The sequence below is a fragment of the Boeremia exigua genome (genome assembly GCF_020726555.1).
Source record: "Boeremia exigua strain MPI-SDFR-AT-0100 chromosome Unknown C7974scaffold_2, whole genome shotgun sequence".
NCBI lineage: Eukaryota > Fungi > Ascomycota > Dothideomycetes > Pleosporales > Didymellaceae > Boeremia > Boeremia exigua.
This window is the reverse complement of record NW_025763519.1, coordinates 1,924,310-1,950,108: the sequence shown is the minus strand read 5'-3', so window position 1 is coordinate 1,950,108 and position 25,799 is coordinate 1,924,310. Positions and strand designations below refer to the sequence as shown.

Sequence of the window (25,799 nt, the reverse complement as noted above, 5' to 3'; positions counted from 1 at the left end):
ACCATGCGCGTAACTAAAAATATAACTCCGCTACGCAGAAGATGCATGAGCGGCTTTTTGTGAACACCACAGCTTTTTTGATATCTCTCTCCCTGGTAGGAACTTCGGTCTTAAAGATGTTGCCCTGAGCGCAGTCTGAATCCCACCTTATTATACGTGGTCTGCGTGTTATCTTCTTCTTCCTCGTTCTCAAGAGAACGAGGAAAATTTCCGAGCATGTTCTGCACGCGACTTAGATGGTTCTGAAACAGTGTCATGGGCGGACTTCTGACAAATGCGCCTATGCCGACCTAGTGTCTTTCTGCTGCTCTGGCAAAAGCCTTGCTATCCGACTTGACGCTCTGCGCGTAACTTGAAATTCAGTCAACTCTCCTCTTTGAGCAAGCCTCTCTTAAATTCCGTTACATATAGCTGATGTGTCTTCTTCGTCTTCCTAAAAATAACCCATCGATTTCGTCATGTTCTGTGCACGAATACATTGAATCGATTGAGGCCTGAAGAGCAGCCTTTAATCAAAAACACTTGCACAGAACCAATCTCTCTCTCCTATACTGCCGAAAATTTCAAATCTCGAAGTTGAGTCTTTGCGCGCAGCTTTACATCCAATGAGTTTCCCAATGTGAGTGGCTCTCTCCACAATCATTTCCCACCTGAACGATGTGCCCTCTTCTTTCTTCTGAAGATACGCTAAGACACTCAATTCCGCAGTATAAATATATTTGGACTTGTCATAAGATCTATGTTCCTCCCCATGCGTCTTGATTTTCTCGCTGAAAACAAGCTGGGATAATGGTAATGTTCTGTACGCAGCTCAAAACCTGGGTTCAATCCATCTATGAGCGACTTTCTCTTCAATACCTAAAACGAGCTGGTACAATGGCAATGTTCTGCGCGCGACTCAAATTACTCTTAATTCTATGCGTAAGTGGCTTCCTCGGAGAGCTGTCCAGCCACATGATCGTGCTTTTTTTGGTCTTCCTCTGCTTCGGGGACAGAAGTAGGAACAACGAAACTGCTCTGCGTGCAGCCTAAAGCAGCTCTTCGCACGATAAGGGCGCAATTTTCTTCAGAACCTATCCTCTCTGTAGCTCGAGTGTCTTCTCCATCTCACGATAAGCCAGGGCAAAGATGATGTCCTGCGTACAACTCAAGCTGCGGTTGGATTCCGCTAACGAGTGGCTTTCTCCTGAAAGATGCAAGCTTCCGTCTGATGTGTCTTTTCTTCCCTCCTCTTTCTAAAAACAAAACGAAACCGGGCTCTAAGCTCCATTCAAAACGAGATTCCACACTGGGTATGAACGCGCTCTCTGAGGGCCACCTTCTCCGTAGCTCAGGCATCTTCTGCTTCCCAAAGAATCCAAACAAATGTCATATATTCTGTGTGCGTCTAGAACGCAATCGCACTCTTTCTATGTGGAATCGTTCTTGAATAACTCAAATCCTAGATGTACGTCGTTTTTCTTGTTCAAATTGCAAGAACAGAAACTGATACTTTGGGCGCCATGGGATTGGTCACGGCGTGCATGTCTCCATTCATATGCTTCATTCCAAATAGAAGCAGGTATTGGCGCATGTCTGCTCTATTCTGCTCTGCTCTGCTCCCCATTCTCATAAAGCTGTATGTCGGACTCGTTGTCGAACACGAACAGCTCCATGTACACGCGTCGTCGAAAGTAAATGGCCAAAACAACATGTTACCCTGGATTGCACTGCAGCCCATGAAAGTTGACTTAAATTTGCGTTATGTCGTGCGTGCTTCGAATGAGCAGAATCTCACAGGATATCTGTCAAAGTAAATACTTCAATCCGTCATGTTCTTGCCGTCTTTCCCAATACATTCTCTGTGGTCGAATATATGTAGTCCCCTAAATCTATGAGATTGGACCTCCCTTGCCGAAAGCTTGGTGCAGTGAGATCATGCTTCCTATCTTGCGCTGGGAAGGTACTGCAGTCCATAAAAGGCACATTATATTTGTAAAACATGCAGTTCCACAGGACACCTCAAAAATGTCGACCATCACTTCTGTCAATGTTCTTACTATCTCCTTCAACACATCCTCTGTCACCGAAATCATCAGTCAGCCGCTTTATGAGATCTGCCCTTCCTCTCAGAAAGACGAATGCTACAAAGACTTATTTTTTGCACTTCCTTTTCACGAGTTCGGTGCAACAGATGCAAATTTTCTGGCTTCCTCTCCCAAAGATACAGTACAACAAAATATATGTTCTCTGCCCTTCCCTTCTAAAGTTCGACGTGGATAATTCCTGTCTTCCGCTTTGCGCTGGGAATCCACTGCCTCGATCAAATGTTTTAGCGATTTGATGATATGCTTCTGCACACGCTCACCTTGAAAATCACCTTGGGAACTATCCGCGATGTATGGCTGGTTCTCTGGCTGAATAATCGCTATGGACTCTTCATGTTCTGGTCACTCTGAGCGTGGCCGATATTCTTAGTTTAGTACACAACGCGATGAACACAAAGTGCAGTAAGCGATTGATATGCTCATGATGATCCGTTTCACTTGATCAATAAGCTACAGGCTGTCCAATAATACCACGTCGCATTCTTTCTCCTAACTTAATCAATCCTCAACGTCCCTCCTGATGACCTATAGAGAAAGGTCTAGTACTACACATCTGCCTCCGCTGGAAATACCACATAGAGTGGGCTTTTGCAGGAGCTTTGCCAACGGTGCGAGTGCATTACAAGTTTAGTAGATGTAGGGCTTTCCACACTGCTTGCGATGCTGGGCGTTCCATGAGCTGACATTGGAAAACTTTCCGCCAGCGTTGCACTGTCCGGCAGTCGTAGAGTCCTTGGACGCCTTCAAGCACATTCTTGTGCAATCATTGACTACGTTGTCCTAGATAACCACAGTTGTGAGCAAGTTGAGCTTGAATGTGAAGTAATACATGACGACTTACAATAACGCAGCAGTGGCTGGCGTCTGGGTAAAGGCACTGGCAGTACGAAGCGGCAACGCTACTTGCGCTAGCAAAGAGCACGGTAACGATAGTAAGAAGGCGGACCATATTAGGCGTTGATGAGGACGATGTAGCCGAATCGGGGTGTAGGGTAATGTGATGTGATGAGTGATGCGATAGTACTGGTGACTGAGAGTTTCCGCAGAGCCGTAAGAGGAATCACGATCTTTATAGACTAACAGACCATTTACCACTAGCCATGACCATATCTGCGAAATTACGAAGCACTCCACAGGGGACGTGCGCAAGTCACGTTAAATCCCCGCAAGTAAGCCCGCGCGCGGAGTTTCTAACAATACGCTTGTGTCTGTTTGGCAAGTCTCTTTGTCATACCAACTACACAAGGTGACCAACAGTCGAGCAACAACGTGTTTTTGGGAATTGTTACTATTGCCTGCGACCGCAGTGGTCGCTATACTAAGCAGTGTACAAATGAAGATTATTCCGGCTGTATAGATCAAATAGAGACAGGAGCGAACAAAGCACTTCCATTGAGTGCTTGTGACGGTCTGGAGGTAGCAGCGAGCGTTGAACCTGGATCGTTCAACAAGGTGCGCACAATACCTTGTACAGAACAGGGTTCAGATCAGGGACTATATTAAAGCATGCATGTGATAACTAAGACACTGGTGAAGTTAGTCTTGAATTACGATAGTGGATGCAAGGGGGATGCCTGAATGAATCGGAATACGAGAAGCCCCACGATTACGTTCTACACTAAAGATTCACTTCTACTCACAGGATGATTAGCCTTGGGCAGCAGCAGTGGCACTTCGTTTCTAATCCGTTCAGGCACCCCTTTGTCGATAACAGTACTAGTTCATAGTGCAAGATGGCGAGTAAGGTATAAAGGGTGGTTTCATTGACTGCCGTGACTCTCAGCTATGTATTTAGAACTTCGAGGAAATGTGACCTGTGTACATGCGAGTTTCACAGCGAGGCCCTCGTATTTCAAGAATTAAGGAAAACTAAGATAAGGAACATTGATTGCCATGATGCAAAGAAACAACTACTTAGATGGAACTGTGCAAGGCACCCTGGCGAGCTCCTTAGTTCTATCTCCTAAATGTCACCTTCCGTGCAGCTGGTGCGCCATTGTGCGTTCCACGAGCTAACGTCCGAGTATTTGCCACCAGCGTTACACTTCTTCTTGTAATTTCCGTTGTCTCTGCACCGCTCCTGGCAGGCCTTGTTGATGCCGTATTCCTGATGTGTTGTTAGATTTGGTCGCTTGTATGCGCTATTTGATTTCGCTCGGGCTGTTATTGACTTACAACAACGCAGCAGTGGGAGCCATCAGCGAAAAGGCATTGGCAGTAACCGTCAGCGGCAACAGAAGTGACAGCGGCAAAGATGACCGCGAAGATGGTAAGTCGGACCATCTTGTTGTGGTTCGAGGATGATGAGTAGTCGAGTGGGATCAAAACTGAAGGGCACTGAGCTGATGTGTCTGCAAAGATAATGAAGATGCTAGATTGATATATTACGTTGAAAGAGCATTGCTGCAGCTTTAAATAGGCGAAAAGCTCATGTCCATCTACCACAACTAAAGCCTTGTCGTCACCTGAGTGGAAAGTAATTCGGGCCGCTGATTCCACTAGCGATGGGTCGGATGAATTCACGGGCTTGAATCGATGTGACGATGATACGAGACATATGATACGAGACTCATTATATTAGACCGAGTAGTTGACTAAACTAGGAAGGAGTTTCCAAACAGGGTCTGTTGTACTTAGGTACAGGTACTAGAAGGATTGTACACGTGGGTGGAGCACTTGGTTAGTGAGTTCGTGATATTTGGATCGACAGCCGAGAAGGAAGCGCGATCTACTGTGCTTACTCCTGGAGGGTGCTTATCACGGTCTGTGTTCCTTCCCTCACATTCGTCCCACAGAAGGTCGATCTACCATGCCCGCGGGCAAACAAGTACTGTGGTGGAGCGCTTGGTCAGTTAGCGCATGATGTTTGAAATAACGGCCGAAAAAGAAGCGAGGTCTCTCCTATTCGTTGTAACCTCTACGTTGGCTTGGGTTGGCTTGTTTACTACCCCTTGTAATCAACACGCATTACCTTTGCCGGTGACCATAGTATGTCACGATTGCGAACTAGGAGAGACTCTTAGAATGCATAGACGTATGTGAATGACCGATAATCTAGGAATACGGTACTAGGCTGAACTAGTTTGACTCCACTACTTAGAGCGATATAAGCACTTCTCGGCTTAATATCTTACGAGCTTAAGCAAGTTGTGGTTAGGCTTATTCTCACCTCAGTATCATAAATGTCGAGCTCTTTGGCACGATATTCATCTTTTTGTACAGCACCAAGACTCTCAACCTGATTCCATTCCAATTCACAATCTTCTACCACCTAGTCAAGCCTTCCCACAACCGCTAAAATGGTCCGCATTCTCTCCCTCGCCACTCTGCTGATGGCCAGCGCCATCACCACCCAGGCTGCCCAGTGGTGCCAGTGCCTCTTCCAAGACAACTCGCACTGCTGCGTTTACAATGTGAGCAACCCTCCAGAAACGAAACAGGGTGAAATGCACATTGAATACTAATATGGGATACTAGGATGCTAGCATTGGCAATCTTGACTGCCAGCGCTGGTGCACTAACGCACACCGTGCCGATGGTGCGACCAACCCGAACAACCCTCTTGAGGCTGGCACCGCCTGCAACGCTGGCGGGAAGTACAAGACCGTCAGTGGCATCAACGCTCAGTTCCGCACCCCTTGCTACAGGCAGTAGATGGTCGTCAGCACGAGTCGGCAGCGGCTTTCGATAGATGGATGGACGGCTAGTAGGGGATCATGGCGGAGACGTGGTGAGAGTTATTCGTTGTATTGTGTAATGGAAGACATGCGATAGCGCGGACCTGGTCCGGCGCTGCGTGGTAACAGTATATACGAAGAAGACAGTCTCAAGATGTAAACTGCCCCATCAACCATCGTGTTCGCTAGAGTTGCTGTTGTTGGATGTGCATACTGTGATTGGATATCAAAGAATCAGCCTGACAAGCAGGGTGCACCCAGAGACTAGTCGTTCACTAGCGTGCTCGGGCCCCACTCTGGCAGCCTAGTCATGGCAGTTCGTGCACGAGCTTCGTTGAGGTACCACGTTCCGAATTATACGGCATGATAGGTGGCCAGGTGCTAATTTCGATGTCTCATAGAATGTTCAAGCTACAACCCTTACATCTTCATGCAAGGCAAATACAAACACTTTTTTAGTATCGCATTGTGCAGTTGACTAGCTCGAGACACATTTTAAAGCGGGTTCGCGTGTTTGCTTCCTAAACGTTGACTTTCCTCTGAGCCTGAACTTCTACAATCCTCGCCGTGACGAGTGTCAAGTGATAATGGTCTTGACACCGCGATTGTAGTCGACGTGGACCAGCACTTTCAAGCAGTAAGCCAAGGACCCAAAGGGCGATGACATAAAGTAGGTAGCCCTCGAAGACTATCTAGGTATGAGCCTCGCTAGTCTTCTAAGAGGAACCACAGCAGCCTTAGCTGAGCTTCTGTATACATTGTCCAGCTCCAAGCGTATATACCGAGCAGCTTGTTTCCTCAGCTATCCATGCGATGGTGCCTCTTATCGTATAACTCTGATTATCATAAAGCGAACGCTGATCTCATGTCTTTGAGGCAAAACTTCAAATATGCGTCATGGTCGCAAGGGTTGGTTGTTGTTTGGAGATTACAACGGAGCTAGGCTGAAACTACTTCGGTACATTCGGCGCGAGGCTGACTGCGCACGTTTTGACTAGTGACTTTAGCGGGGTAAATTTGAACATCTAAGAGCGAACCTGGAAAGACCCTGAGTCTGATCGCATGAGCATTGCGCCTCAAGGACGATTCATTCCACCGGAGAAACAGCAAGGTTTAATTAGCGAGCCTCAATTGAAACCGTTGGTACGCATGTTTGAGCTAGTAACGGCTCACTTGGCATTTAAGTCAAAGAGAGAGAAGATACCGTTTGCAAAGCGCTAATAAGGCTTTGATGGTGGAAGTAGCCGACTACGTGGGAGCAGGCACATTCGCGATTACAGGGGAGGAGCGTTTCGCGAGGAGAAGCCGCAGGACATTGTATACTACAACTCAACGCAACTGCAGATACAGAGTTGGTGCAAAAAACACACGGATATACTCAGTTTCAACGAAGTGTTAGAAGAAGCAGATCAGGAGTGATAAGTGTACGGCTCCCAATCCATCAATCATGGCCCCCCTACCACCACGCTGACCATGGTTCACATTTGCACAGGAAGCAAAAACAATACATACAACAGTGGGGATTCCCCAGTGGTCACCCACCTGAGTACTAATCCACCGGTACGTTGCTTAAATAGGGCTGAGCGAACGGGAAGCCTTGTTTTCAACGTCCTATGGTCGTATGTGAGAATCAGACATAATCTCTCGAATATATTTACATTTACAAATGCTCTCACGCACAACACTAGTCTTTGTAATCTCTTGATCGAACACCCTGTTCATTTCATGCATGTGTCTCCAATCCCCAGAGCCAACAATCAGATCTGGGGGTTGGCAGAATCTACCACCATTTGAGGCAGCAAACCAAGTGCTGCCATCTCTTGATACATCTCGAACACACTCTCGAGAGTGTCAACATATCCACTGAAGCCAAAGCGCCTGACTTTGTTCATGGACGCAGTGTTAACTGGCAGATATTCAAGGCCTCCCGTGAAGAACTCGCTCAAATTACCCTCCCAGGGGTTTGCCGTCACCTGTCCATTCGATTTGGCCATGATCTCTCCCCAGGTCGTCTTCACTGAAGGATCAGACGCCCATTGTGCGAGTGTTTTACTGTAGCGGATCCTGGTAGGAGGTCCCCATCCGAGGGGGGCATCTTTCCCGCCAGCCAACGTGATTGTTTGCAGCTTGCTTTCATCAAGCTCTGGACCCTGTACTTCCCCTACTCCGTACCAACGGCCCAATTCCTGAAAGAAACGATCATAGCTGAGCAGACCACCATCTATGGCATTGAAAGACTGATTTGCGCATTTCTCCTCTAGTACAGCCCATTCGCTGAGATATCCAGTCAGTCGAGCAGTCGACTGGCCGCCCTCAAACTGCCAGGCCTCGAAGTCTCCACCGAACTTGAGAGGCTCGCTTTTGTGAGCCTGGACGGCTGCAAAGATGGCGAAACCCATGAAGACATTCATGGACGCGTATTCGGTCGAACCAATGATAGCAAAGGGAAAGACAATGTTCCAACCCGTCTCGGGGTGCTCGTTGCAAAAAGCCTTCAGCGCGTCTTCTTGGTGATAATAGAAGTTTGGTGCAAGATGTCTGGGTTGAGGATCTGATTCAACGTGAGACGCGCGTGAACGGCCAATATGAACACCGTAGTTCTTGCCGCCAGTTTGGAGTAGAATGCGCTTTGGCGCAATGCCAGCAAGGGGCAAAGAACCAAGAAAATTCTTGAAGGGAGGCACGTTGGCTTCTACAAGTTCCTGCGCCGTTTCGGGCTTCATAGCTGAGTTTCCACTCTTGGGTGACAAGTACGCGTAGTAGAAGATGTAGTCAGCTTCAATGTTCGCTTTGCGCAGAGCCTGAGCAATGTCTTCTGCAGAAGAGGTCATGTCAATGGAAACATGCTGAATGCGAGATCGCTGCTCTTCTGGAATCAAGGACAGCAGATTCTTTGACAGCGGCCGACGAGACACGGCATAGACCTTAGACCATCGGTCTGGAGTGTCTAATAACACCCTAATTGTGTGGAAGCCTGAGATGCCAGTTGCTCCGAGCACCAGCGCTTTCAAGTCCTTGACTGAAGGATCGAAGGAAGGAAGGTTGCGGTAAATGCCAGATTGGCGGAGGGGAAACTGTGACGAGCTCATATTGTTGCAGTGTATAGTGTATACGTAGGTCGAGGGCAGGCTTGATTGTTGGTCATAAATTGACAGACATGCGCACTACTTATACATTTGACGAAGGGCAGCATCGTGTGATTAGTTTACAAGAGCAGTGGAGTTGAGCCTAGCGATTCCACTCAAGATCATGTCGGGGCGTGAAGAGCTGAAAAGAAAATGGTCGTTCTCTCGAGCATTGAGTCTCGAGAGCCGCAAGCACGCTAGCGTTCGGGCCGCGCAGATGATGTAACCTGTCACGGCAAGGCGCATTGCACTATGTAATGTACGACTTCGATCGCCCAAAGACAGCATTCTTGGTATGTCCACACACACGTTCCCACCTACAGGGGGGTTACACGTCGGGCTGATACAATGTGCCGGCGCGGCATGCATCTAGCAAGTCAAAAGCTCTAGGAGAGTGGTGTAGCTGTTCTTGATTGGCCAAACTCTCGATGGTTACCCGTGAGCTAGGTAGGTATCAGTCGGAGGAATAGACCCCCCTGTACTAACACATCCGATTTTGAGAATCTTTCATGATCGCATACCCGATTTCTAGTTAGGACCTTGTCGCCCCACTTTTGCGGCATCTCGCAGCTCTCGGCTTCCGGCTCACACTGCAGCCGACCTTCACCTACGGGTGACGTATCGACTTTGAAGGAATGCTCGCGGTGCAAGGTCCTATACGTGACTTACTCTCGTTGCTTACTCACCATGCTATGTATTTACAGTATACCTAAGGGATACTAGGGGGGGATTTCAGTCAGCAACCACCAACTGTCACTGTTGGTCGCTCGCCGGGAATTCACCGAAGACAGTTAGTCTCCGAGAGTGACAACAGATGTATCACTATGGTAGACCTCGGAGGATAGTCATGCTCCGAGATTGACAGCGCAGATGTTTCACGTCCATGGTGATGACATGATCCACTCAACGCAATCAACATTACCCCCTGGAGCCCACAGAGGACGGAATACCAAGCGGAAAGATGGAAAGCAATGTTCCGAGCTGGGTGACAGTGGGTCCGTCGCGTCGAATATCAGCTTGAGACCCACCATGAAGGTAGAACTCCGGTTCATTGTCAACTGTAATGAAGACGAAAGGTGAGGACGCCAAGTACAAAGCATGGTTCAAACATGCTCATCTCTCGACCATTCCAGGCACCCATACTCCAACACTGGGGCAACATCGAACAGCCCATGCTATACTGGAGAAGTCACACGGCAATGTTGCGCGTAAGAATGCTAACGAGATGGTCGGCGCCTGTCATTGATCATGCGCAGCTAAGCCAAGCAAGCTCCAGGTTAACGCAAAACGCGCTATGAAAAGCACGGGAGTTGTGTACGATTCATCCTTTGCTTATCAAAAGATCCTTCACGGCGGATTTACGACTCGACATGCCCTTAGACTTGATATATTGGTATGCGGAAGCGGAAGGTGAAGATGCTCCCGCCAGGTGCGCTATTGGAAGTTGGATCTCGATCTCATATTGAAACCCAGCGATGATGCTGTAATAAGACGGTACTGAACCTAAGCCTGCACTCTGCTCATTGGGCATCTGCTTGTTGAGGCAGAGATTCGCTCTCGACACGCACATCTCCCAGATCATACCCGGCTGGTGGGGCTGGCGACCAAAGGATGCAAGTCGAGAGACGGCCCGTCCGCAATTAGATACTAGAGATCCTGCCGAGTTGAAAGTAGATATCACTATATTGGTTAGCTGATCATCGTGCTTGGGAGCACATGGCTACTGTGTCGGGGGAATGTTGGTGCATTTGTCACACGCAGATAGACAACCGTAGAACGCATCCAAGACCGAAGAGACCTAACGGGTTAACGAGTAGATATGGAGTGGTATGACGTAATGCCAACAAAACTCATTGATTGAATACTTGTGGACGCTCACCGGCAGAGTGGGGCTTGCTGCAATTAATCAAAAGCAATCCCAACTTTAGGCCTACACTGTATCTGAGTAGCCTACACCGTATCTGAGTAGCCTATACCGTATCTGAGTAGCCACACGGCCTATAGAGGTCAGCTCAACAACCTTGCACACAGGGAAGCATGATACTTATTGTCAGACCCGTATCCTTCTACTCGTCAACACATACTCACAACACAGTACCTCCTTCTCTCTTATGGACAGTTAGGTCGATGCGTTTAGGAAGAACCCCTGCTATGATTTCTCCCAGAGCGTAATCACACACACGTGTACATGTGGCCAGCAAAACGAATTCGTCAGCCAGGCGGTGGCGTACACGAACGCTCCACCATAAATTTGTGTGGCTTTGCAGGACTTCGCAGACATTTGCTGGGTCATCGGTTATGATACCGAGAGGACGGGAGGTGAGAAAGGAATCAAGAAAAATAAAAATCCTGTGTGCCGGAACGGTATGGTTCGAAGCGGCCTTGTCCATACAGGAGCCCATGTTTGGGGTGTTGGTCAATCATTGCAGTATGACATTCATGGGTGCAAAACCCTTTCATAAAATACAAAGTCTCATTGGCTCGCAAGCCAGCTTCGGAACTCCCGGAATGCAGTCTGGTTAACAATGCCTATCCAGTGCAGACTAGAACGCCATAAACTCCAATGCGCGAACCGTGTAAAGAAGCAAGAGACGTATCTCTCTTACCGTCTTCCTTGCCTAGCTTTTACTGTCTTCATGATGTCTACGTCCCTTCTCACATTGTTGCCTTCGTTGAAGGTAACGTTGCTCTTTGGCGCGACAGTGTATGTCATGCGGCCAGACTCCATACGAGCACGCTGGAAGGCACGAGGAGCCTCGAGGGCTTTCTTCCTTTGGGCTGCTTGGGCAGCTGCTTGGCTGTTGGCCGTGGGGTTGCTACTTGCGACCTTTCGTCTATGACCGAGTTAGCAACGAGTATAACAGTGGAATAGATGTGCACATACGTAGGATCGAAGTCTGCCTGAGCAAACTCCTTCTTGCGATAATCGTCCGTACGCCTCAAAATCGGGCGAGTCCAGTCTGTAAAGAGGCGCTCGGCTTGTCGCTTGATTGTCAACTCAGGACGCTTGCTCTTGATGTAGAACATAATGACTTTGCCAATACCCGACGCAACGAGAGTGTCTTTGTTGATGGGTAGCTTCCCCAGTGCAGCAAACAGCTCCTTCTGAATGTCATATGCTGGCAGACTGCCGTCGCTGAGGGGCTCGAGGAAAAAGCGCACTGCTTCCAAAATGTTGGACTCGGGATCCACGATCGACTCCTTCAGGTTGCTCTTATTGAGCAATGCAACCACTTCAGGCAGGAGCTTCAGCTTATGCCGAGCTGGTTCGCCACGCTTTCGACCCTCGTTATCCGCCTCTGCTGCCTGGGCCATACGGCGGCGCATCTCTTCAATCTCTTGATCGGCCATCTGCTCGAGGTCGATTCCATCCTTCTTGCGACGACGGGTCGAGCTGCTCTTGACAATGGCATCCATCTGGCGCTCGAGTGCGCGCTTTCGGCCTGTGGATAATTAGCAGCAGCACCTCTATAGGCTTCATTCAACATACGCTCTTCAGGAGTAAGATTAGCCTCTACCTCTTCGTCGGGACTAGCACCGCGTATCCTGACTTCCTTCTTGGACCTTCTGCTCTTCCTTCCCTCGCCCACCTCGGCGCCCTCTTCTTCGCCATCCTTGTTCTTCTTGCGACGAGGCTTGTCGGCGCGCTTTTTCTTTTGCTTGGGCTCGTCTCCTTCGCCTGTCGCGCGTTTCCTCTTGTGCACACCGATCTGCTTGACAGTGTCCTCGTCAATAGCGCGCTCCTCGATAGCAATGTTGCTGGCATCGAAATCGCCGAATTGTTCATCAAGTTGATCGTCGTTCAGCGCGTCGGAGAGCACCGACTCATTGTCGGACAAGCCAGCTTCGATATCATCCTGATCAGGCATCTCCTCCTTATCCTCCGTCACCTCCATATCTTGGTATGTTGTGGCATTGGTAGGGTTTGGTACGGAGTTCTCTTCTTCAATTTCAGGACGCAGAGGGTCGGCAGGATCGTTGCCAGCCTCGGGCAGCGGCGAGTTGGAGTGCGACTTCGTGAACTCGACGTCCTCCATGGTGCGGGTCTTTGCGTGCGCTAAGGGCGTTGCAGTTGCGTAGATGCGCTGAGCTCCGAGGTCGCGATACTGTGTAGCCTATGAGTGCGACGCTATAAGTGAGAAACTTAGACAACGGCGATGATGTCTGTGTTGCGCGAAAGAAAGCTGCTGTTCAGCGCGACTGCCAATGACGCGCGGACCTACTATTTCACCGAGGCTTGGCATTCGGGGGCGGGTGCAGCTGCGGACGCAAACCACGGTTGCACCTCACCCCTCAACCAAACAACGCCGACCGCATACGACGCGGCGTGCTTAAAAAGATTCTCCCTCTCTATTCTGCACTTTCCAACCAACTTCTCTTCCACACCCTCTTGACTAACTTTGACGCACCACGCGACACAGCACTGTAGCCTTCACAGCCGCAGCACCCGTTCGTCGACGGGTATTCACAGCTCACGTTCACACTTGTCAGGCGTATCGCAACAGCACGCTGTCTCGCAGTTGTTGGCGAGTAGAGGAGGAAGGCACACAGTGTTTGGAGCTCATTGGCAGGAGGAGAGCGAGGCTTGTCACTGTCCTGGCTGTCCTGGCGCAGTTTTCTTGCTGCAATACCCAGCGAGGTCATAGCTAGTAGCAACACAAACATCCTGTCACACCGTGTGTTCGAAAAAGAGGAAGCCTTTGTTTGTTTTGTCTGCAAGACCGGCTCGTTTGGATCGCCTACTATCGACTGCAAGGCTTTCTGCGATTACATCCACCTCTGACCCTCACAACCCTCCCCAAAGCACAATCTCCTATTGCCCATCATGTCGTTACCTGCTGCTGAGGTGGCTGCCGACTTTCGCGATGCTCTACAGGATTTGAGATTGAACAGCAGACCAGAGATTAGCAATCTAACCCTCATCGCGAAGGAGAACACAGAATATGCTCAAGCAATCTCAACTGAGCTTGAAAACCACATCCGAACCGTAAGTTTGTAAATGACGCTTGCATCTTGCGTGCCTACCTGAAATTAACCGTGCAAATGACTGACTGCGATAGACTCGTCCGGAGTGGAAGCTTCCGTCTCTTTACGTCCTCGATTCCATCGTCAAGAATGTCGGCACGCCATACACCGTCTACCTTGGTCGCAACCTCTATAGCACATTCATGGAAGCCTATCTCGTTGTAGATCAGGCCACTCGCAAAGCAATGGAAGGCTTACTGAGAACATGGAAGCAGCCAGTGCCTGAGTCAATGGATACTCGTCCTGTCTTTCCCGCTAATGTTACCGGAGACATCGAGAATGCTGTCAACAAAATTCGCTCAGTTGCAGCTCAGACACACGTGCCACGACCAACGCATGCTCTCCCTGCAAGACCGCCATCAAACGTCGCATGGAGAGATACTTCGACACCGCCGCAGAACGTACCTCGATACCATGCTCCGAACGATCCTCGTCGACCAGCAGGTCTCCCACCTACGCCTCAATACGGCGCACCTGGGGCGACACCGCCAATGCCGTTCCAACAGCAGTTCAACAGCCCTCAACCCATATCGTCGGTTGATCTAGCTGATCTGAAGGCTGAGGTTGCCCAGCTCGTCGCTACCACGCAGACATCGTTTGCTCACAATCCTGCTGATAGGAACATTCAGACAAAGCTACAAGCTCTTTTGTCACTCAAACAAATCCTCGACACCCAGACGCTGCCCCCACAACAACTCGAAGCGGTGCGACACCAAGTACGATCCTTGGCTCCAACACCGACACCCATGCCAGTATTTGCTCCCCCAACACCCGTACCGGCATACACTTCACATGGTATGCTACCGGGCTTTGCGCCTGTCGGTGCTCCACCAGCAAGCGCACCACCGAACATTGCACAATTGCTTGCTGGTTTCCGGCCGCCGGCGCAATCGACGCCGCAGCCCATATCGACCCCGCAACCTCCAACGTTCAACCTTGCCGATCTTCTGAAACGTGTCTCGTCTCCAGCACAATCTTCATCGGTGCCTGCGCCTGTGCCATTCCAGCCTCCAGCCTTTGCTGGTTTTCCTCCGCCTATTCCGACACCAGTCCCTACCTCTGTGGCACCAGCTGCCCCTCCGGCGGCAGTGAACCCTACAGCGAATCTTGCAGCCCTCCTTGCACAGTTCAATCAGCCAGGAGCCGGACCGCCGTCAGTGCAGCCTATGCCTGTTGCTCAACAATCTGTACAGCCAGCAGCTGGAAGTGCAGAATGGCTCCTTGCCGCTCTTGGCGGGGGTATACCTGCAAATGGTACTCCATTCGCTGCTCAGCCCATGGCAAGACAGATCTCAGCGCCCACCAATGTCTTCAGTGATATCGAGCTTACCACAGCATCCATGAAAAAACCTCGGTTCTACCTCATCTCTCGTCTGTACGAGGCAAAGCCAAACATCTGCGCAACCTGTGGCCGCCGCTTCGAGAGCACGAATGAAGGCAAGGAAAAGAAGGCCCGCCACATGGACTGGCACTTCAAAGTAAAGGACCCTGATGCCGCCAAACGCGGCGTGCATCGTAGCTGGTACATGTCTGAGAAAGATTGGATTGACTACCGTGAAGTAGACGAGACTACGCCGGCCAGTGATGCTGCAACCACAAACAGTATTGCGAAGCCTAAGAAGCAGGCGAAGGACCGTTACGTGCTCGTTCCGCAGGACACAACACTTCAACACGCGCCCTGCCCCATCTGTCAGGAAAAGTTCGAGACCCAGTGGAACGTTGATGCGAATGACTTTGTGTGGATGGACGCGCTGCAGGTCGGTGGCAAGATCTACCATGCAACTTGTTTCGAAGAATACAGTAAGGGTGCCGGCATACCAATGCCGAGCACGCCTGACTCGGTACTGGGAAAAAGAAAGGCAGATGCCGGGATGGGCGTCGAAGGGAGGAAGGTCAGGGCGTTTTAAGCACATTTAGGAAACCTTGGAATGGCTTCAAGGAAGTGGTTGCATAGCGAGGCGTTGGGTTCTGTTTGTCTTTCATCCGCATACGTTCAGCGGAGCATTATCTCAAACGGCGTGTCGCCAATATAAATAGCCTACAAACATATCTGACCTCATCATTACTTTCTTCATTATCACTTCCTTTGCGCTTGCATCACCTGCCGAAACAAAATCGAATCTCCCTCTCCCACACTTTACTGTTCGCAAAAAGATACATAGGATTCACATGTCGTCCAGCCTGATTCCTTTTTCTCCTCAAAATCAAGACTTGTGCACTCTTCTTGCCCCTCGCTTACTTCAAACTGTTTTCATGAATTCAGCGATGTCCTGTCGGCATGTCTGCTCGAGCAAGGCCGTCCTCACACACCTGATTCGCTCCAAAAACAAACAGAAGCGCTGCATATTATGCTGTTAATCAGGTCCGCTTAAATGTCATGCCTGGAGCTCATGTTCGTTTTCCACATATTTTACTGAAAGCTGTCAGATGTGCGGCCATGAAAAGCATACACAAAAGTTGTCTGCTGCGACTTTGATGCTCCGCTGCGTACTTGAAAATGCAGTCAAGAACAAGCATGACTCTCTCTGCTCTGCCGTCGCTTTCGCAAGCGCAAAGAAACAAATCACCGAGCACATGTGTGCTCCTGTTGTGCCCTCCCAAGAACAACCACAAAATGCCCATGCGTTTCTCTCTGCTCTCTCGTCCCTCACAAATGCAAAAAATACCGAGTGCCTGGATATCACGTCTGCTCTCGCTGGCTTCTCCAAACCTGTTTCCAACATGTCCATGGCTCTCTACCCTGTCTTGCTGTCACCTCGCAAGCGCGAGAAATCACCAATAGAAAAGGCCTATGTCTGTTCTTCCTGCTTTCTTCCCTGGACGATTAATCGGTCAAATGCGACCAACTCAATCCTCCTATCTTCGAATTCACTGTCTTCTGCCACTTCGATCCTATTTCAAAGGTAATCCATGATGCTACATGTCTGCCCTGCCGAAACGGCAAGAGCACAGCTTCCATGGAGAATCCCTTCTGAGCACCCTGAATACACACCGGAATCCTGGATGGCTGGACTTACGGCTGTGCACCCGATTCTGTCTCTAAATGAGTTGAGGCAAGAAACATGTTGCGCTTCGAGCGTGTGGCCCTGTCTTAGCAGTACGAAAGTTTTTGGGCATTTGATACATGAGTATGTGGATCAACTGTTGATGTATCACCCTGCTCTCGAGCAGCTCTCGAAATTGGTGACTGTTGTTCTCATGGGTTGCGTTCCATGTCTTCAACATGAAAACGGGTATCTGGAAAGTATGATCCTCATCTCGAGCGATCTTTGTCGGGAGATTCTTCGCTATGTGATTGAGGGGATGTTGTAATATGCTACATCGGCTCGGCATGTGTATCCTCCAGCCGACGCCAAAAATCTATCAGGCACACGGTATGTCGTTCGATCATCATGCACGCTATGCAAACACGCAAACCAACCCTCTTCACCGCCTCAAGCCCTTGCCCTCGGCCTCAACCTCAACCCTCCCGCCTCCTCCCCCCTCTCTGCCTGGAGCTGCGCCTCCACCATCCTCCCAATGTTGCCTCCATCCTTCATCACGCCCCCTCTCAATAACTCTCCCACAACTCTCCCTCTTACAATAGTCTCCTCGACCACGCCCTCCACCTGCCCCGGTCCCACGCGCCCATACCATATCCCCGCGCCCCTCAGCGCATTCCCCTCCATACTCGGCGGCAGATAGATAATAACATTGCCTGCGTACTTGTGCCCCCCGATGTGGCTTATCTGCGCGACCTCGGCGTGGATGCCCCGGCGCGCGAGGTCCGCCTGAAACGCGTTCTGCAAAATGGGCCCTAAGATCCCGCAGCGCTGGTCGCGGCCGCCGTGCCCGCAAATCAGGATGACGGGGTTTGTGATTGGCTCTGGGGCCGGGAGCAGGGTCGCTTTCGATGTGTCGCGGGTCAGGGCTGCTTTCTGGGCGGGGGTGAGGCCGGCGTGCATGGGGTGCAGGGTGGGCGCTTTGAGGTATGCGGTTGCAAAGGCGGAGAGGGATGCGGGGGTGTGGGGGATGGCGGTGATGCGCTGGAAGCTCGGGAAGAGGTAAGCGGTTGTAGTGGCGGGGGCTTCAGTCGCTGGGAGTGAGCTCGCGGTGACGAGGACGTTGGTGAAGGGCTGCTGGGTATTAGCTACGGACGGTATTGTGCGCAACATAGCTAGTGATAGCTTGTAGGGGGCTTACAAACATCGAACGCCTCGCCGCCTCTCCCGATTACGCCTTTCAGTCCCTTCACGAAGTCTGCTGTGGCGCTCTCGTCATCTTCGAGGTTGCTTGTCCAATCTTCCTTGCCCGTGCACAGAAGCACTTGCTCAGTATAAGGTGCCATGGTGTTGAGTAGCGGCGTCTTGCGATCAATGTCTAGATCAGGGGGCGCGGAGGCGCATGCGCATGTTGGCGACGGGCATGGTTCTGTGTATGGTATGGAGCTAACGGGAGATTGAAGGCGTGGAGTTGTAGTAGAGAAGGAGCGAATAGCACGGATACAAGGTGTTCGCGCCCTTGAAAGGCGCAAAAAAGAGACAGACATGGTGATGCTGGAAAGTTGTGGGGAAAGGTGTTTACCTAGTCCGGGGAATTATTTGATGCTCGGAAAGCGATGTGAGACCATGACGCATGACAGCTCGGAGATAGCGGAGGAGGCGGCTCGGCTCTCGGCTTCATCCGAGCAGAGGACACGAACACGCGTCGATCAGAGTTGAGATGAGGAAGGCCCTTCTATCACGATGACTGAGTGTACATATGAAAGGGGACAGACCCTGTTCTAGATTGTAGGAATGAGTAGGACTAAAACCTCGATTTTTGATCTTTCCTAGAAAATCTCTCTACATACGGTATTTGAAACGTGACCCTGTGAGACCGAACAGTAGCGACGCTATCGTGACATCTACAGATGCAACGGACATCCTCGGGCGATAGTCTTCGGATAAAATGACCAGTACTCTGATAGAATTGAGACCGAGGAGCGTACAGACGATACATAGATGCTCGCCTTCGGAAGTAGCATAGCCAGGGTCCTATTCCGCCCCAACTCCGAAGCCAGAGACTGTGCGGACCACGCAATGCCTGACGTGCAGCGTAGGCCCCGCATTTCCATCTTATTTCCAATCTTGCACCCTTGAAAATGATTCGGCGACCCTTGATCACTGCGGAATGCGTTTGTCATTACAATGCCCTTGGTGACTGCGACATGCGGTGAGATCATGCTTCTAAGGGCGCAAGGACTTCAGCTGTCCAGAGATTGGCCAAACCCGGGACGAATTGATCAGAGTAGTCGAAGGGGTAGCAGCATTACAGCTACGCGCACAAGACCCTTAAGTGACAGGAATGCTGATTGGGAGGGTGACAAGCCAGCAACAATTACGTTCCCGTCCCTTGTAAGACAACGGCAGAAGCGTTGAGATGGGTCTGCAATGACGTTGTTCCAGTCGCGTTATTCAACAAGGTTCCACGAAGCACGGGAGGCATGTCCTTCGGTCCGTGGAGCGCAAGTGCGTTGTTAGCACGATAATCCCCTAGTGTGACCAGTACGAAGACCGCGGTTTGGTTTAACGGCACACACAACGTACGTTCGTACCCAGTTGTGAGCCGTCGGTGTCATGGGCGCGGCTTGTCCCAGAGGCTGATTGGTGATGCGCACATGCTGCCATGTGGGAAGTACGGTAACCGTCTGCTTCGGGTAGTCGCGGTGCCGTGTTTGGTGCATGCTCGGTTGTAGAGTTGAGTCAGTGTTGGATGGAAACAGAGGAAGCAACTGTCTGAGTCTGCAGCTGCCGCCTGATTCAACACGGGGCGTGCTATCACATCCCCATGCCGAGTCCGAATAGCACACCGGAAACGAGCACGGCAATAACCATCTTGCCGACAGGACGTTCAGCTGAGCCGGCCTCTGAAGCAGCCTGCATGGGCTGGCTTGCCGCAAATGCATACGAGGATGCTGCGTTCGATGCAGCAACGGGTTTTTGAGCTGGGTGTTGCGCCTGAGGTAGACTCTGCACTTCTGTCAGTAATGCCTCGCAGCGTAGGCGGCGGATACGGACCTCGAAACCGACAGTGGTGTGCATCTCGGGCTCCGCCAGCGCCAAAGAGAACACCGCAAGGAACGGCACCAAGAACAAAAGGAGTCGCATTGGGAAACGCATGTTTGTCAGTTGTTGTGCTGATGTGTCGAAGCTTCAATGGTTCTTTAAGTAAATCCGGGGCGTTTTGTAATGCAGGGGATCTCGACTATCAAGTACCCCGGATCTGCGGAGGACCCACCGTGCGTCAGCGTACATAATGAACAAGCGCTGACAGACCTTGGCCTTTGTGTAACGTGCGCATGACCATCGTGCGTCATTAATTGTCGAGACAAGCAGAGCGCGAGCGCGGATGCGACCAACCGCGGCTCTAGCGTCGAGTAGGCGTCCGCATGGTGCTATTCGCTACTCAGGGTCTTGAGAACAGCCCTTACTGGGGGAATGTGTTGGTAGAGTCTCCTGAGGCCAGCCAAGACTCTCAATAGCATCACATCTGGGTTGTCTTCCAAGGATCTATAGAATAAACTGAGGGGGAGGTGGGAGGTTGAATGCCTTGACTGGCGCATCTCGAGCGGACTCTGACGGGGTCGGCGCGCTGGTCTTGCCGAGCCAGGGGCCGCCTGCTCCGCGCCAGCAGACAACAGAGCGAGCATTGCCGGTACCATAGACATTAAAGCCATCCTCAGTTGTGGACTGACTGGAAGAGGATTCTGGATCGTCTCTCCAGATCTCAATTCCATCGAAGACGTCTACTTGCTGCGCATTTCGTGCGACTCGCAGTGCCTGCTCAAGGTCTGCAACTTCTAAGAGCACAACCTTGGCTTCAACTTCTTCAGCAATCTTCAGCAGGCGCGGATAGAACAGATCTCCTTGTTGCGCATCGTTGACTTTCAGCGTGGGCGGAGGGACAAGAGCCAATCTCGGCTCAAAGCCTCGAACCGACCGTGTTGTGGTCTTCCAGTAAGCTGAGGGAGAGATGTAAGGCGGATTGGAAATGAGTATGTCCCAGAATGGCGACCATCGTTTATGGTTTAAGAAGTTTTTGACAGGTAAGGGTGCTCCTGGAGTTAGTTCTCCAAAGGGATCTGCGAGGACATCTGCTCTGGCGAATGCCGTCATGGCGTGTCGTGCCTGCGTGCTCTCCTCGTTCCTTTGCAGATTATAGCGCGCGAGATCCATGCTCTTCCGAGAAATGTCGATGCCGACGATGCGCAAGTCGACATCCCTTCGTTCTGCAGCGAATTCATGGCGGAAGAGTAACGGGATACAGCCGGTACCGGTGCAGAGATCCAGTACACGTAGTTCGGAGGGTAGATTATGCGCCTTTCGAACGAGCTTGGTAAGATGCGTGACTGAAGCTGCCGTGTCTTGTCTGTCGTGGCCGTGAGTTCCTGCGCGGGCACATGCAGTAGAGCAAATCCCACCTTGGTATAAGCACACCTGGCCTGCACTTGATCTCTAGATCCCCAAAGAATTCCGTACCGAGTAGATACTGCAGTGGTTTCCCCTTTGCTCGTTCTCTAACCAGTTGGCCCAACAAAGCTCCTTTGGCCAGTGTATCTCCTTTGGCGCATCGCGCTTTCGCGACTTTCTCGACGTGTTCGCGGAGCCATCGTAGCTCGTTTCGGGCAGTACGGAGGTCGCGACAGGGCGCCAGAAGAGCTGGGAGGAACGAATCTATAGTATGCGCTTTCCGGAGGAGCGCCGTGGGTACTCGTGGCATTTCCACTCATTCATGTTGGTGTTTGGGGAAGGATGTCACTAGCGCGAAGTGTAGGGTATCCACAGGTTCAGCGGCTCCAAATGAGGGTCATGACCTAGAATAGATCGATCCCACAAAAACATGGTGTGAGATTCAAAGCGCCACAAGATCAACAACCTAGTTTGTCATAAAATAGCTTAGGTACTCAAATTTGTTCCGCCTGGCTGCTATCTACTTGAGCTTCAAGCATGGAGATATGCTGTATGGTTTGAGGGGCCAGCCACAGAATACTTGGAGTATTTGACTTCACAAGGTCAAGTTCTTGATCTCTTCATCGTCTAAAATAAACAGGTGCACCCTTCACCCAACCTCTTGGCCGACAGCAGTGCCACTGATACTTGTTAGCCACATTTCTTTGCATCGAAGAAGCATTGAACACTTACAGTATCGGTCTCACTTTTGTTCTGACTTCCAGCAGCCGCACTCTGGTCTATACTCGCGTATACCGTCCAGCCGTCTTCCTCCAATGTACCCAGGATGGTCAGTAGCATTTCCCTAACCCTCATTGTCTCCTTTCCACCCGCAGACCAAGGATAACCGTGGAACTTGATCTCCTGGACTCCGGGTGAATGCTCGCTCACCTTGCTCACCCACTCCTGTCCCAGCGCTGCCGGCAACGCATAGCACAACTCCGGGCTTGCATCAACCATGCGAATCCTATCTGATCGAGAGAACCCGATACTGAACCAGTCGCACGGTGCTGGTGTTGGTGATTGGTAGCGGAACAGCAGCGTGTCTTTATCGGCGGCCGCCGTGCTCACGTCTGTATTGAGCGTCATGACCCAGCCAACACTGTGTAGCGTTCCCAGCACCGCACAAACGAGACGCTGGGTATCCATAGCACCAGTCCCAATTGCAGCCCAGGGATAGCCCCTGAGTTTGAATTCGTAGGAGCTGCCGTACATGCCTTCACGTGAAATGCCGCTCTTCCAGACGGTAACAATTGCGTTCCGACATAGATCGATTACCTGCGGTGGGAAGTGCAGGAAGCGCAGATCGTCGGTTGAATGCATGGACACAGATGCGAAACGCGCCTGGTGGGATGTCGATGCACCGTACGCAGGTGCGGATGCAGGCGCCTGCTGCTGGTACCCATCGAAAGAGGATTTCTTGTCGTCATGACTGCGGCCAAACATATTGCTTCGAGGGTCTGTTGATCTGTTGAACGAAAGCCGCGAAGGTTGCGAGTGGTTCAAGTGAATGCGATGATGTTGAGAGGCTCATATAGTAGCGCGGGGTGTCTTTTGTACATTTTCAAGGCGATCACATTCACGATAGCTGTAATTACAGCCTCCGGTGTACGATACCTGGTTGAGCAAAAACCATGGCCAAGAGTATGTTTTGGGAAAGCATGAGCGAGGCGCAGCGGCCTGAGCGCGCTAGTAGCTGATGTCATCTTTCCTCCGATGCTGGTGATGCACCAATCACCAATAGAATCGATAGGATGCTCAGTGTTCAGCTACAGAAGAAGAGAGGGATTTGTTCCAAAGTGCTGTTTCGTAAATCATTCGACATAAAAGCTTCAATGCCCTCCAGCCTCATCAAATTGCATTATCCACATCTGAGCACCAATATCTGTCTTCTGCCTTGATCTCGTCCTTGACAAGCTTGTCGTCAATCATCCACTGTAGTCCCCAGATGGCCACTTCTTCCTCATGTGACCCTTAAACTCATCCTCGAAGTAAACAGTTACTTGCTTGACATGGCCAACCTCCTTGTAGTCGTATCTGACGTTTCTGTTCCGCAATCTTTTGTGATTCTTGATCTCGGCGCCACTCATCGCCATTCTTCCTGGTACGTCGTCGAGGACCTCAAGGATGGGCCTTAGGAGCATTGCTGTGCTGAAGAAGCTTGCGTCCCGAACGATACTGCGGTTTGCACGCAAGAGTAGATAACACAAGGCGCCGAACTGTATGAGGCCTATTGCGCCTAGTATACTCGACACGTACCTCCAGCTGACGTTAATCTTCTGGCTCGTGTCGTCACAGGTCTCGTTGTTGATAGTTACGTTGCGTCGTATGCCATGGTCGTCGAATGCAGCTATTGCGCCAATGCTAAAACGCATAATGATCTCTTCGACATCGCTTTTGTCGAGTATGCGCGGTGGAGACCAGGGCGTACCTTGTGTATAGTAACGGAATTGTCGATCTGTCCAACGTCCTTGACTTATGCCTGTCCAACCAATCGCGCCTGCCCCTATTCTTGCAAAAATGTCTGTACCATTGATTTCCATATTCTTGTCCCTTATTTCAGTATGGTTCGCACCATTGGTGGTCTTCCTGATGTCTGTAATGTAGTTTTCGCACACCCATAAAGAATGTTTGTCGACCGCTTCCGCTAGCTCTCCTTCCTCGGCACGAGCTTGAAAAACTGTGATTTGCGAACAACGTGGGCCGCAGACCTCTTCATCTAATACTATCCATGAAACCATGCCTCTGCCATACGAGGGAATCGAAACGTTGGTTGGCTTCTCTCCAGGCATGCCTGCGAGGATTTGGGAACCACTAGGGTCTGTTTCTTTCTTTCTCGGCTTTGTGGTCACGTTCCCGTGTATCTCGTAGCTTTTACAGTGAGCTGAAGCCTGTATGCTGGCGTCACTCTCTACAAAGTCGCCGTAGAGGCGTTGTGGATTCCGGTAGAAGAAACGATACTCGTAGTAGCCATCGCCTCTGTACAATGGCGTCCCGGGTAATTGCGCAAGTGCTGGGGTTGGTTCAGAGGCTGAGAAGTTGCTCCATGACTGTGCGTCCATCCCGTATCTCCACGCTGCTTCCTGCGAGGTCCAGTTGGATTTTTCAGGACCGTCGACACTCCATTTTGATAGATCGGCTACTGCTACACTGCCGTACGTAGTGAGTCGACATGGGTACTGCTCTGTGGGCCAGAATAGACTGAGGGAGGCAACCAAGACTTGGCTACCAATGTTGATAAGCAGCCAGATGAAACATACAGTGCCAAAGCGCCATTTCGTTCCCGGTTGAGCGTCCTTCCAGGGTCTTGATTTTCCCATGAGCCACTTATGTTCCAGAGCAGGCGTAGAAAGGACAAAAAGCTTGGCGGCATTGGTGAGCTCATCGATGCCCAAAACAAGATCGAAGACCTCCACGGGGACCCAGTACCTAGTCAATATCGACCAACGGAGAATGACTGCGTATCGTTTGAGCGAGGCGAGAAGATTGAGGCCCAGGCATATCGATATAGCGATAGTAAGAGCATTGAAGATTCGGATGTCGTACTTGGTAAGTGCGATAGGCGAGCCGAATCCTTCCCATGCCTTCAAGCATACGCAAAGCATACCGCCAAAGAAAATGGTCATCAGCAACTTTATCGTTCCGGCCTTGACAAGCCGCACCCATGAGTCCATTTGTTCGTATGTATTCGTACTGCTACGACGATGAGCGTGATCATGATTGAGCAGGGACTCCTCATCTCCTTCATCCATTTCTGTCCTCATAGCTGGTGTGTTCAGTGCGGTACGAGAACCGTTACGGTCGCTTGTTGCAGCATCTCCGACATATATTCCGAGAGGAGTAAACGGTGACGATGCAACTGAGGCATCGCGATGCAATGCGACACCAGGAGTTTGAGGAGCACCTTGCTGACTGTAGGGCGAATGTGGCGATGGCTCCCGTCCGGAATCTGGAGATGAAGTCTGCTGACTGTGAGGCGAATGCGGCGCCTGCTGACGTTCAGAAGTCAAAGGTGGGTCTTGCTGACTGTAGGGCGAATACGACGACGGCTGTCGTCCAGATACTGGAGATGGAGACCGACTCATGTTGATCAAGCGGCTCGTCCCGCCACGAGCAAATCCCGTCTGGCTGGGAATATAAAGATTATTTTACTATGACAAGGCCATTGAGGACTACTAAGCTCTTATCTTGTTTGTAAGTTCGGAGGCTGTGAGCCCAGAATCCAGGGCTTGGGACGTCATTGCAATCTGTGTGTCTGGACTGATGTGTTGGCCCCCAACTGCCCAGCGGGGGCCTGAAAATGTAAGCCACCACAAACATGGATTCAGCGATCGGGTGGACGAAGACTGAACAGCCACAGATAAGCTGGTAGCTACACCAAAGTTATGTATGAACTGCGAAAATGGGTAGGAAGTG

General features: G+C 50.8%; 11 protein-coding genes across 11 annotated transcripts; 2 read left to right on the top strand and 9 right to left on the bottom strand.

The window, feature by feature from the left end:
* Positions 1–2,485: 2,485 nt before the first annotated feature.
* Positions 2,486–3,152, bottom strand: C7974DRAFT_385972 (uncharacterized protein). The gene is made up of 2 exons (XM_046141010.1): positions 2,929–3,152; positions 2,486–2,867 (listed from the first exon to the last, which is right to left on the bottom strand). The coding sequence occupies exons 1-2, from the start codon at positions 3,034–3,036 to the stop codon at positions 2,715–2,717; spliced, it is 261 nt and encodes an 86-aa protein (XP_046001690.1). The 5' UTR covers positions 3,037–3,152; the 3' UTR covers positions 2,486–2,714.
* A 677-nt stretch (positions 3,153–3,829) lies between these two features.
* Positions 3,830–4,460, bottom strand: C7974DRAFT_420956 (uncharacterized protein). The gene is made up of 2 exons (XM_046144276.1): positions 4,263–4,460; positions 3,830–4,194 (listed from the first exon to the last, which is right to left on the bottom strand). Exons 1-2 carry the CDS (start codon positions 4,368–4,370, stop codon positions 4,051–4,053), a joined length of 252 nt encoding a protein of 83 aa, XP_046001689.1. The 5' UTR covers positions 4,371–4,460; the 3' UTR covers positions 3,830–4,050.
* Positions 4,461–5,222: 762 nt separating this feature from the next.
* Positions 5,223–6,003, top strand: C7974DRAFT_107542 (uncharacterized protein). Its single transcript, XM_046134953.1, has 2 exons — positions 5,223–5,500; positions 5,565–6,003. The coding sequence occupies exons 1-2, from the start codon at positions 5,387–5,389 to the stop codon at positions 5,739–5,741; spliced, it is 291 nt and encodes a 96-aa protein (XP_046001688.1). The 5' UTR covers positions 5,223–5,386; the 3' UTR covers positions 5,742–6,003.
* Positions 6,004–7,341: 1,338 nt separating this feature from the next.
* Positions 7,342–8,634, bottom strand: C7974DRAFT_385968 (uncharacterized protein). Its single transcript, XM_046141009.1, has one exon. It carries the CDS (start codon positions 8,593–8,595, stop codon positions 7,522–7,524), a length of 1,074 nt encoding a protein of 357 aa, XP_046001687.1. The 5' UTR covers positions 8,596–8,634; the 3' UTR covers positions 7,342–7,521.
* Positions 8,635–11,310: 2,676 nt separating this feature from the next.
* Positions 11,311–13,056, bottom strand: C7974DRAFT_328258 (uncharacterized protein). Its single transcript, XM_046139026.1, has 3 exons — positions 12,380–13,056; positions 11,774–12,332; positions 11,311–11,723 (listed from the first exon to the last, which is right to left on the bottom strand). The coding sequence occupies exons 1-3, from the start codon at positions 12,924–12,926 to the stop codon at positions 11,492–11,494; spliced, it is 1,338 nt and encodes a 445-aa protein (XP_046001686.1). The 5' UTR covers positions 12,927–13,056; the 3' UTR covers positions 11,311–11,491.
* A 460-nt stretch (positions 13,057–13,516) lies between these two features.
* Positions 13,517–15,976, top strand: C7974DRAFT_107501 (uncharacterized protein). Its single transcript, XM_046134952.1, has 2 exons — positions 13,517–13,876; positions 13,950–15,976. The coding sequence occupies exons 1-2, from the start codon at positions 13,715–13,717 to the stop codon at positions 15,819–15,821; spliced, it is 2,034 nt and encodes a 677-aa protein (XP_046001685.1). The 5' UTR covers positions 13,517–13,714; the 3' UTR covers positions 15,822–15,976.
* A 1,107-nt stretch (positions 15,977–17,083) lies between these two features.
* C7974DRAFT_107490 (Sucrase/ferredoxin-like-domain-containing protein) lies at positions 17,084–18,620 on the bottom strand. The gene is made up of 2 exons (XM_046134951.1): positions 18,101–18,620; positions 17,084–18,029 (listed from the first exon to the last, which is right to left on the bottom strand). Exons 1-2 carry the CDS (start codon positions 18,440–18,442, stop codon positions 17,349–17,351), a joined length of 1,023 nt encoding a protein of 340 aa, XP_046001684.1. The 5' UTR covers positions 18,443–18,620; the 3' UTR covers positions 17,084–17,348.
* A 1,092-nt stretch (positions 18,621–19,712) lies between these two features.
* On the bottom strand, positions 19,713–20,054 carry C7974DRAFT_409232 (uncharacterized protein; the record flags this gene model as incomplete). The annotated part of the gene is made up of 2 exons (XM_046143387.1): positions 19,713–19,904; positions 19,953–20,054. 2 exons carry the CDS (start codon positions 20,052–20,054, stop codon positions 19,713–19,715), a joined length of 294 nt encoding a protein of 97 aa, XP_046001683.1.
* Positions 20,055–20,166: 112 nt separating this feature from the next.
* C7974DRAFT_107475 (S-adenosyl-L-methionine-dependent methyltransferase) lies at positions 20,167–21,774 on the bottom strand. The gene is made up of 2 exons (XM_046134950.1): positions 21,356–21,774; positions 20,167–21,303 (listed from the first exon to the last, which is right to left on the bottom strand). The coding sequence occupies exons 1-2, from the start codon at positions 21,652–21,654 to the stop codon at positions 20,445–20,447; spliced, it is 1,158 nt and encodes a 385-aa protein (XP_046001682.1). The 5' UTR covers positions 21,655–21,774; the 3' UTR covers positions 20,167–20,444.
* An 18-nt stretch (positions 21,775–21,792) lies between these two features.
* C7974DRAFT_351536 (uncharacterized protein) lies at positions 21,793–23,020 on the bottom strand. The gene is made up of 2 exons (XM_046139485.1): positions 22,077–23,020; positions 21,793–22,024 (listed from the first exon to the last, which is right to left on the bottom strand). The coding sequence occupies exons 1-2, from the start codon at positions 22,827–22,829 to the stop codon at positions 21,965–21,967; spliced, it is 813 nt and encodes a 270-aa protein (XP_046001681.1). The 5' UTR covers positions 22,830–23,020; the 3' UTR covers positions 21,793–21,964.
* A 291-nt stretch (positions 23,021–23,311) lies between these two features.
* Positions 23,312–25,135, bottom strand: C7974DRAFT_431087 (uncharacterized protein; the record flags this gene model as incomplete). The annotated part of the gene is made up of 1 exon (XM_046144752.1): positions 23,312–25,135. One exon carries the CDS (start codon positions 25,133–25,135, stop codon positions 23,312–23,314), a length of 1,824 nt encoding a protein of 607 aa, XP_046001680.1.
* Positions 25,136–25,799: the final 664 nt, after the last annotated feature.

Coding starts and splice junctions, on each gene's coding strand:
- C7974DRAFT_385972 (XM_046141010.1), bottom strand. CDS start 3,036: ATGGTCCGCCTTCTTACTATCGTTACCGTGCTCTTTGCTAGCGCAAGT. Junction 2,868..2,928: donor CCAGCCACTGCTGCGTTATT/GTAAGTCGTCAT, acceptor GTGGTTATCTAG/GACAACGTAGTCAATGATTG.
- C7974DRAFT_420956 (XM_046144276.1), bottom strand. CDS start 4,370: ATGGTCCGACTTACCATCTTCGCGGTCATCTTTGCCGCTGTCACTTCT. Junction 4,195..4,262: donor GCTCCCACTGCTGCGTTGTT/GTAAGTCAATAA, acceptor ACAACACATCAG/GAATACGGCATCAACAAGGC.
- C7974DRAFT_107542 (XM_046134953.1), top strand. CDS start 5,387: ATGGTCCGCATTCTCTCCCTCGCCACTCTGCTGATGGCCAGCGCCATC. Junction 5,501..5,564: donor CGCACTGCTGCGTTTACAAT/GTGAGCAACCCT, acceptor ATGGGATACTAG/GATGCTAGCATTGGCAATCT.
- C7974DRAFT_385968 (XM_046141009.1), bottom strand. CDS start 8,595: ATGACCTCTTCTGCAGAAGACATTGCTCAGGCTCTGCGCAAAGCGAAC.
- C7974DRAFT_328258 (XM_046139026.1), bottom strand. CDS start 12,926: ATGGAGGACGTCGAGTTCACGAAGTCGCACTCCAACTCGCCGCTGCCC. Junction 12,333..12,379: donor TAATCTTACTCCTGAAGAGC/GTATGTTGAATG, acceptor AATTATCCACAG/GCCGAAAGCGCGCACTCGAG. Junction 11,724..11,773: donor CAGGCAGACTTCGATCCTAC/GTATGTGCACAT, acceptor ACTCGGTCATAG/ACGAAAGGTCGCAAGTAGCA.
- C7974DRAFT_107501 (XM_046134952.1), top strand. CDS start 13,715: ATGTCGTTACCTGCTGCTGAGGTGGCTGCCGACTTTCGCGATGCTCTA. Junction 13,877..13,949: donor TTGAAAACCACATCCGAACC/GTAAGTTTGTAA, acceptor TGACTGCGATAG/ACTCGTCCGGAGTGGAAGCT.
- C7974DRAFT_107490 (XM_046134951.1), bottom strand. CDS start 18,442: ATGTCTGTCTCTTTTTTGCGCCTTTCAAGGGCGCGAACACCTTGTATC. Junction 18,030..18,100: donor GAGGCGGCGAGGCGTTCGAT/GTTTGTAAGCCC, acceptor AATACCCAGCAG/CCCTTCACCAACGTCCTCGT.
- C7974DRAFT_107475 (XM_046134950.1), bottom strand. CDS start 21,654: ATGCCACGAGTACCCACGGCGCTCCTCCGGAAAGCGCATACTATAGAT. Junction 21,304..21,355: donor CCAGGTGTGCTTATACCAAG/GTGGGATTTGCT, acceptor CGGCCACGACAG/ACAAGACACGGCAGCTTCAG.
- C7974DRAFT_351536 (XM_046139485.1), bottom strand. CDS start 22,829: ATGTTTGGCCGCAGTCATGACGACAAGAAATCCTCTTTCGATGGGTAC. Junction 22,025..22,076: donor ACAAAAGTGAGACCGATACT/GTAAGTGTTCAA, acceptor AACAAGTATCAG/TGGCACTGCTGTCGGCCAAG.